Source organism: Diadema setosum, chromosome 17 (genome assembly GCF_964275005.1).
Source record: "Diadema setosum chromosome 17, eeDiaSeto1, whole genome shotgun sequence".
Taxonomy (NCBI): domain Eukaryota; kingdom Metazoa; phylum Echinodermata; class Echinoidea; order Diadematoida; family Diadematidae; genus Diadema; species Diadema setosum.
In genome coordinates this window covers 4,281,745-4,291,664 of record NC_092701.1, presented here as the reverse complement: position 1 = coordinate 4,291,664, position 9,920 = coordinate 4,281,745, and the positions used below count along the sequence as shown (strand labels likewise).

Genomic DNA, 9,920 nt, shown 5'->3' with positions numbered 1-9,920 from the left:
TCATTAAACATAAATCATATATCGTAACCAAGGAGCACCATGTAAATACCATTTATGGACCGATATATCATGAACGTATGAAATATGGAATATTGTATATATTTTTAGTAATAAATGTTTTTCCAACCTAAATTCGCACGTCAGTACATTATGAATGGATATACTACAGTTGAGCATGGCTTTATGTTAGAAAAGTATAGATTTTCAATTTTTCCATTTCTTCGTTTCAAGTAGTTTGACATTTCCTTAAAAAATGTTTTGTACTTCGCATTCCTCTTAGATCATTCGAAAAGGCCTGCGAAAGCGATAATTGTTACAAGCTAAAGTGGATATTCATATTATTTGTTGGATATTCAAAGCAGTGTCGTATCATCCATGCAAGTAAATCTGTATGACAATTTCTAACGAACATGAAATGGTATTAGTCAAAGGACAGGTTAGTTCTTTTTTTTTTCCAGCCAGGATGCCAGTAGCGGTGGTCATAATACTGAGAGAAGTGTTCAGGTGCCGAGGTCGTTCATCCGTAAATCCGTAAATCCGTTCTAATAGCCTATCATGGTTCAGCCACATCATCCTCCCTCACGACTACCCACGGACGCCTGAAAAACATAAGCGGTGAAGACAGTCATGAACACGTACACCAATGTCAGTCAATCCTAGGTAAATTATTTCTATGTTAACAATTCTATAACATTGGGTGGAATAATGTTCGTGTTTAAAAGTTTCCTTTTTTCTTCTTGTTTTGATAAAAAAAGAAGAAGATGTAAGTCAATACGGCCTTCATTTTCTTTCTTTTTTTTTTTGGGGGGGGGAATGCAAATGTACAGAAATACATTATGTCATTCACAAGATATAGTGCAAGATTGAAATAAGAATTTGATTACAAGTATTATTAACGAATGAATTTATATGAATTTTGCTCATTTTTTATTGATCCAAAAATTGTACTAAAATTATATGATTATTATTGAATATACAACGATTATCCAACATACATAGGATAAGTCTAAAGGTTTTACCAAAAAAAAAAAGGTAATACGTCATTAACACTTATGTTATCATGGCAATAAATGTCGCAACGATACAAGAGTAGACAGTCTATCATTTATTTCTCTGGGAGCAAAGAAATCATACTAAGATTTGGCACTCTTTAACCAGTGACATTTTGATTTTGATTGTGTGGGTATGCGTGTGTGTGTGTGTGTGTGTGTGTGTGTGTGTGTGTGTGTGTGTGTGTGTGTCATGTGTATGAGAGAGAATGCTGTGACAGACACTTATTCATACCTCTCCAAAGATTGTAAAATTGTTGGTCGCTTATAGAAATGAAACTTATTAAAAGGATGCACGATAGTAACATTCTTTGAAGTCCTTCTCCCTTCTCTTTCTCCCTCTCTCTATCTCTTTTTGTCATATCTAGATTTTCTCTCTAAAAAAAATGCGATTGAACCAGATGAACCAGTGAAATTATATAATATTTAAATATAATAATTATAATTTCATGTATGATTTTCTGTCGCAGTTTGTATCTTTTCTTTATGCTTTAGATGCTGTTTTTGAAGTTACTATTTTTGTTTTTTAAAGAGTAAAAATGTCCATGCTTGTAATTGACGGTTTTTTTCTCTTTCTTGCGTCCTTTCTTTAAGCTTATTGACCTCATGTTGGAAAAGATTGGTGCCACTGTCACACAGTTGGTGATTGGTTATTGAATAAATAGATACGATTAAGAAAAAAACAATGTGAAAAGTGCCATGATTGAAAAAAGTATCTACTTCGTTTTCAATATCATCTTTAAATTTGAGGTAGTAGGGATAGTGTTCATCCCATGTGGTCATGCTGGTATTTGTGTTTATCGGGGCTTTGAGATTTGATTGTCTGCTTCAGTTCATGAATACATTGTCTCTTGATACTTACACTCAGCTAAAACTTTCAAGTACTTGGAAATGCCAGGACATGGGTTGCCAAGTACCGCGACTGAAGCGGGCAGCGAGCAAGACGTCTTCCCGTTACATTTAGCCTTTACTACAGCACCAGACTGTTGTGAAGATCGGCAGGGTGCGATTCGCAATGACGACTTGGTGCGACACACTGACGGACTCATGCGTCCGAAAGCTGCATACCCTACCATTAGCTTTCGTCCTGGTGGGCAGCTAAGTCTGAGCAAACTATTCTGACAGACGTATTTTCTCTGCATGATAAAGGAAGGCACGCAGGTGTACGTGACGCCAAGGTACTTCCTTGTTCCACTGCAAGGGTCACCGAATACCCGGTTGGTAGCCGGGATGATGCAGCGCGATTTACCGTTGCAAGCAATGGACATTGTGGACCTCGCTCTGCCGTTGCGGCAGTCGGTTCTGTCAATGGGCCGGCCCCCACAGACACTCGCTGACAATCTACCGTAGTTGGCGGTTGAAACCTTGATCCGCAATGAGCCACAGCTGATAGCAAGATTCGTATTTTCACACGCGGTGCCAGCTGCAATGAAGTAACAACAACAATATCCATACGTATTATATATACTAGGTGTTACAAAAAACATTTCCCACTTTTAATCCTTAAAGGGGCCGTGAAATCCAAATGCATGTTGACTTGTGTTGATTTATGATACCCTCAACATCACTCTCGCGGTGAAACAAATGTCTAGAAACATTCTATATATTTTTTTACGAATTTTTCTTCTATCTTTCTTCAGATTACTTGGGAGCGCTCACAAAAAATCCTTCCAAACCATAATGTTCTTGAGATGACCACATCTGTTCATCATTGCTAAAGTACTGAAATGTTTAACAAAAGGTATTGGTATGCACCTTCCCCTCGACTCAGCATAACCTGCATGTTCCCTCACCATGTCTTTTGTTAGTCACATTAATATGACAGACACGTGCAAGTTATGCTGACTGGAGAGGAAGGTGCATTCCAATGTCTTTTGTTAAACATTTCAGTACTTTAGCAATGATTGACAGATGAGGGCATATCAAGAATGTTGGTTTGGAAGGATTTTTTTTTTTTTTTGGGGGGGGGGGCGTTCCCAAGTAATCTGAAGAAAAATAGAAGAACAAATCGTTGGAAATATATGTTTCTAGATATTCGTTTTACTGCAAAAGTGATGTCGAGGGTATTATAAATCAACACAAATCAACATGCATTTGGATTTGGATTTCTGGACTTTAATCTGGTTTGTCTTAGTGGCATTGTTCAATTTCCTGGCAAGGGATATTCACAGCTGTACAGCTCCCCCCCCCCCCCCCCTCCTCTCTCACTCACTCCTATGGAATACATGTATAGTTCAAGGATTAGTCTTTTGATATTGTTTTTTATTGAAAGCATAATGCACAAAGCAGCACGGAGAAATAAATATCAAGTTCCCTGAGAAATACATCAAAGTTCGTAAAATTCTATATAGGTCAGAATGCTTAAAACTATACAACCATTCGTCCATTTGCCGTCCGAAGAAATGGTTGTCTAGTATATCACACCATGAAAGAGGTCCCAACAACATGCTGCAGGAGTGAATGGCTTTCTAGTAAAATCGCACCCTGAATGGTGAAAACCCAACAGCCGTTCCCTCACTAATGCATGTGTGTATATGTCTGTCGAGTTTATTGCATTCTATGGTGTGATAAAATCCTACACCCGTTCCCACACCCAAGCATGTATATCTGTCGACTTTTTCGCTTCCTGATTGGCTAAAACCCCGTCCCTACACTTATGTATTTATGAATGTCTGTCGAGTTTGTCGTGTCCTGATTGGCTAAAACCCCACAGCCCTTCCTTCATCATGAATTTATGAATGTCTGACGAGTTTTTCGCGTCCTGGTTGGCTAAAACCCGACAGGCGTTCCGTAATGTATGCAGGGACGTACATTTGTTTGATTAATGGCACTACGGCCCGTTGACGAGAGACAACCTAGCCTTTAAACAAGGCGACTCGCTCTGCGTGCCCCCGTATAGCGCGTTTACCCCACAAACCTGTTGGCCGGCGAGCGGAGCGAGCCGCCTTTATCCACTCGTTCAGGGATGTGTACGCAGAAAATACACACGGCACCAAGGCAAGCCTCGTTAATATTAAGTAGTGTGCCGTGTGTGCCGTAGTGTGCCGTGTGTATTTTCTGCGTCAAATTTGTACGCAAATTTGTCAAAGAATATAAAGCAACAACAACGACAAAAGTACACATCCCTGAACGAGTGGATAAAGGCGGCTCGCTCCGCTCGCCGGCCAACAGGTTTGTGGGGTAAACGCGCTTTACGGGGGCACGCAGAGCGAGTCGCCTTGTTTAAAGGCTAGAGACAACCATACAGGAATTCTAGGGCTGCACATTGTACTGTTGTATAGTTGCACAGTTGTAATGGTTTGTTTGTTTGTTTGTTTTTTGCGTTCTTACAAATTGTAGTCTGGGTGCCAAAGCCACTTTTTGGGCCTAACCTTGTTTTACCGTCCACCCAATGTTTTTTGATGGTTGTACCCTATTTCGGGGGTGCTGAATCCGAATCTGGATGATGCAACTCTTGCATCCTTGAGGGTTTTGATATATCTAAGATGGCCGCCAAAATGGCCGCCCGAACTGGAAATTCCCACGTATTTCCTTCTAAATGGTGATAGATTGAAAACAATTGACGGTTTTACCCTATTTCGAGGGTGCTAAATCCAAATCTGGATGATGCAACTCTTGCATCCTTGACGGTTTTGAGATATTCAAGATGGCCGCCAAAATGGCCGCCAAAATCGAACGTTCCCACGTATTTCCTTCTAAATGGTGTGAAATTGAAAATAATTGATAATTCTATCCTGTTTGGAAGGTGCTGAATCCGAATATGGATGATGCAACTCATGCATCCATGAAGTTTTTGAGATATTCAAGACGGCCGCCAAAATGGCCGCGCCAATTAAAACCGGAAATTCCCACGTATTTCCTTCTAAATGGTGTGAAATTGAAAATAATTGATAATTCTATCCTGTTTGGAAGGTGCTGAATCCGAATATGGATGATGCAACTCATGCATCCATGAAGTTTTTGAGATATTCAAGATGGCCGCCAAAATGGCCGCGCCAATTAAAACCGGAAATTCCCACGTATTTCCTTCTAAATGGTGAGAAATTGAAAATAATTGATGGTTTTACCCTATTTCGAGGGTGCTGAATCCGAAACTGGATGATGCAACTCTTGCATCCATGAAGTTTTTGAGATATTCAAGATGGCCGCCAAAATGGCCGCCAATTAAAAACGGGAATTCCCACGTATTTCCTTCTAAATGGTGAGATATGGAAAAGAATTGATGGTTTTGCCCTATTTCGAGGGTGCTGAATCCGAATCTGGATGATGCAACTCTTGCATCCATGAAACTTTTGAGATATTCAAGATGGCCGCCAAAATGGCCGCCAAATAAAACCGGAATTTCCCACGTATTTCCCTCTTAATGGTGAGATACGGAAAACATATCATATTGTGATAGTGATGTAGAGAAGTGTACTGAAATTACCCAATATTACCTGTCTTAATCCATGAGCAGTTTTAATCTCTTCATCCATGAACACTCAAATTGGTTATTTGGTTTATATTGATGGTCTTGATGACATTGTTGAAGACACGAGTGGGACATTTTTATAGTTATGCTTCAATTTTTTTTAATTATGATGTTACATTATCACGAGGGGACGGTCATATCACAGGTAACGCGAAAATAATTGAGTAAAAAAACAAACGACAACATGGAAGGTAATAATTTAAGTATAAGAAAATGTTAAGGAGTTTCCGTTCATACAGGACATTATAGATGTCCCAAAACCTTCAAAGACCTTCAGCACCCTCGAAATAGGGTAAGACCATCAATTTATTTTAAAACTTTTACCATTAAGAAAAATATATATTAACATTGGAATTCTGCCACTTACTTTGGCTGTCATCTTGGTCGTCTAAAAACCCTAAAGAATGGATGAATTCCAACAACCAAGTTTCGAAGGTGCTGAATAGGGTCTAAAGTTTTCCAATTTTTGACAGTTATTTTGGCAGTCATCTTGGACATCTAAAAAAACCCTTAAAAAGAATACGAAAGTTGCGCATTTTGGCGGCCATCTTGAATATCTCAAAACCCTCAAGGATGCAAGAGTTGCATCATCCAGATTCGGATTCAGCACTCTCGAAATAGGGTAAAACCAGGAATTGTTTTCAATATCTCACCATTTAGAAGGAAATACGTGGGAATTTCCAGTTCGGGCGGCCATTTTGGCGGCCATCTTGAATATCTCAAAATCCTCAAGGATGCAAGGGTTGCATCATCCAGATTCGGATTCAGCACCCCCGAAATAGGGTAAAACCATAAAAAAAAAAATTGGGTGGACGGTAAAACAAGGTTCAGCCTCTGGCACCCAGACTATTGGTTAAAATATGACATCCATTCCATGGGTGTATAGTTGCATGGTTGTACTAATTTTGATTCCTCTATATAGCCCGCGATACTGCAGAAGCATGTAAGTCAGAAATGAAATTGGGAGTTAATGACAGTGGATATGATTCTCCGCGCTCAGTAACATCACTATAAGAATTCCAACATGCAGCATTAATTTTACTTACACTTTGTTGCTTGGCATGTGATCTCCCGGCACATGCCGATAAGGAGGCAGATCAACAGTACGTTTCCCCGCATTCTTCGTGCGATTTCTGGAGAAAGAAAACAAAAGGGGACGATGGCCATTAAAAACAAAACAAACACAAACACAAACAAAACACAACAAAGCAAAACAGAATCGGACTCATTGCCATAAATGGTACTTGTCCCTTTCCCCATTAGACGGAATTTATCTAAGGACGAAAACCTTTCGGAAAATAAATTTTGCTTGCGCTTTTTCATCTCTATTTCTCATGTTTATATGTATATATATATATATATATATATATATATATATGTATATATATATGTATATATATGTATATATATATATATATATATATATATATATATATATGTATATATATATGTGTGTGTGTGTGTGTGTTCTTATACAAACACAAACTATAGTATGTGCATTGCTTGGGAAGGAAGGGGAATGTGCAGCCTATCAGCCCCCACCCCTATGCCTATTCCGCAGTCTCTGTCTATCGGGTAAGATTGATCCAGAGGCGACGGTAATCATGGCGTCGACATGGCGTGTAGAATCACCTTTTGTGTGCCTATGTTTTATATGTTTTATATGATAATCAGCAGATACGTAATGATGATGAGATTTATGACAATAAAAATAAACACACACTGACACACAAAAGATTTATTATCATAACGAAGACATTTCGGAGTCAATGTACCATGCACTGCACAGTTCTCTAATTTTTATCACAGCTGTTGCATTAAAGCTAATCATTTGCAAACGATGGAATATTTCAAAACTCGCTAACCAATTCTAAACATTTTGTTGTGTTTTTTGTTGACCGCCTTACATGAACAGAGTTCACCGATTGTATAAGTTTCATTTTAAGAACAATAATATAACAATTTTTTTTCAACCATAATACCTCTTATTGTTATCGTTTAAGGTTATACTGCAAGACTGAATGAATTTGTGAGAAAGAACCTATCTGAATTTATTTTATTTCATGTCAAAAGAAACTGAGAAAGCGAAGAATGTATGTAGAGAACAATGGGCAACAGGAGCTTCCTCCAATTTTGATATGTAGTTGGTACTCATTTCAGTATTCCCTGACAATATTCATGTGAAGCTGAATTTAAAAAAAAAAAAAAAAAAACTATAATTTTGACATGATGTGGCATTTTACATAAACTATAAGTATTGAAATGTACAATGTAGAATACACATACAAAAAAAAGAAACCCAAGTTTCAAATTCATTGTTTGACTTTCTCTTCACTAAAAAAGTTTTGAACGTGCATCCAGTTTCATATTTGTCAGGCGATTCTATTTTATTGAATTGAGTTTATACTGGCTGCCAAAACGGGAAGCATGACGAGTCTCGTACTCGTTCCGGGAGTTTAACAAATTGGTAGAAAATGTAAAGCTTTGCGTAATCATCATTAATATCAAGTTTAGAACAATGAGACTGAAAGACCAGGGGGGAAAAAGAGAGTTCTTTGATCTGTTTGTCAAAAAAAGACAACTTTAAAGGTAGGGAATCCCATTTGCATGCCTTAAATGAAGAGTTGTATAAACACAGTGGTATGTTGAAGAGAGTATCATTTTAGAAACTCCCATAAAGTATTGAAAGTGGAAGGTAACATTTAGTACATTTTTTTGACCGTTAGATTTTGAATTGAATTTTTTTTCGGGGCTCACCGTAAATTCCAGTACATTACTAGGCTACCTTTGCAGACCCATGCACTGCATGTGTGCCCATCATGTATATTCTGTGAATAAAGTTCATCAAAACTTACAAACATTTCTATATACATTCTTGCCACACACTCTATATGTTATTACATCAGCTCTTATACTTTTAGATTTGTGTTTACAGATAAAAAAAAAATACAGAAGACTGCAACAAAAAGGCTTAAGTGTGGCTGACACACAGAACTACCGAGTAGTTGGGTTTTGTGCATTATTCAAATTGTAGATAACTGTTGACTTCCAAATTTCTAAGCAGTGGCCTAAACAAGTCCCCTGAGGTTCATATTTAATGTTTTGCTGCATTTTGGGAGTTCTGTAAAAGGTATCCCCTACCTTTAAGGTAACGGGCATTGTCAATACAAATTGTTGGCTTTTCCATGTTTTCTATCACTTTTTTCTTGAGCTTTGCTTACATATTAGTGCCTGTTGCAGGATATAACCACTTAACACCATTAACGCTAAACACGCAGCAAAGAAAGCCACCAGGATCTTGGGATATTATGCTATGGATTATCAAATCTTGTCTCTTCATTGTTGTTACTTGACATAATGTTTAGGATTTCGCTATGCCGATGACCAGCGGTGGCAGATATTTTGGTTGCTGAAACGTGAACGAGGCTTGACATCACTTACTTTTTTTTTTTTGCCTGTTATGTAGATCCCGGTACGTTTGCTGACGACCATTCATGCAAAGTTGGACGTGGCAATGCACTGCTGAAGCGCTGCTAGTAAATCGATGTTGTTGTTTTTTTTTTTTGTGTGTGTGTGTGTTTCTATTTTAATACAGGGTGCTCGGACTTTAAATAAAGCGATCCCTGACCATGTTGTTGACAGGCTGCAGCAGGATTTTTCTCATACAGTGTTTTACATAACCTTTGGTTTTGTTTTGCACAACCTTAAAGAGTTGTTCTGTCATTACAAGGACGATGAAAAATTATGTAAAAGATAGTATTCTCGGAATTCTTATCGTCACTCTCAGCGGATTCTGGTACTGCATTTGTCCTTCTTTCGCAAATAGGTAAAAGTGAATTCCCACGTTAATGTTTTTTTTTTTCATCGCAATTTAAAATCACTTCAAGCAATATTTAAGTTCGGCAAGTTTTGCACGAAACTTTCAAAATGAAAATGGTAAAGACCCTCCCAATCTCAACAAGAAAATCAAAAAAGTTATAATATTTCATACATGGGGGAACAACCAAGTTTCTATATTAGTCTGTCACAGATTAGAACATTCCTATCCTGACTCAAAGCATTGGCTCGATGACATAAACAGAAATCTTAAGAACATTAAGAATGATCGTGCACTTACCTACTGGTTGGAAGACCTCACTTGGATTCAGGTACGCAGAGAGAAGGGTGAAAAGTCCAAAGGAGTGGCAGTACTTATAGGCAATGTGCTGAAGGTTGCACGTTGCCTCAGATTCACGAAGAAATAGAGTGGAGTAAGCAAGTAGCAAAAAGCCTTGGACTATAAAAGTAAAAGAAAACCAAAGAAAGCAAAGATGCCAAAGAAAGAGAAAACAAGAATAAAGCATGATAATCTTATATATCCTTAAGGTGAGTAAATTCTTTAGGGTATAATGCCAGTCGAA

At 38.1% G+C, this 9,920-nt stretch overlaps 1 protein-coding gene across 1 annotated transcript in view; it reads right to left on the bottom strand.

Moving 5' to 3' along the window:
* Nucleotides 1-6,639, bottom strand: part of LOC140241032 (L-rhamnose-binding lectin CSL3-like) — a 6,898-nt gene extending 259 nt beyond the window's left edge. Inside the window, exons 1-3 of the mRNA XM_072320802.1 lie at nucleotides 6,567-6,639; nucleotides 1,912-2,472; nucleotides 1-599 (exon numbers count right to left, since the gene is read on the bottom strand). The exon at nucleotides 1-599 is cut by the window's left edge and continues 259 nt beyond it. Of these exons, the coding sequence (XP_072176903.1) occupies nucleotides 586-599; nucleotides 1,912-2,472; nucleotides 6,567-6,639 (648 nt within the window). The 3' untranslated portion in view covers nucleotides 1-585. The remainder of the gene's footprint in view (nucleotides 600-1,911; nucleotides 2,473-6,566) is intronic.
* Nucleotides 6,640-9,920: the final 3,281 nt, after the last annotated feature.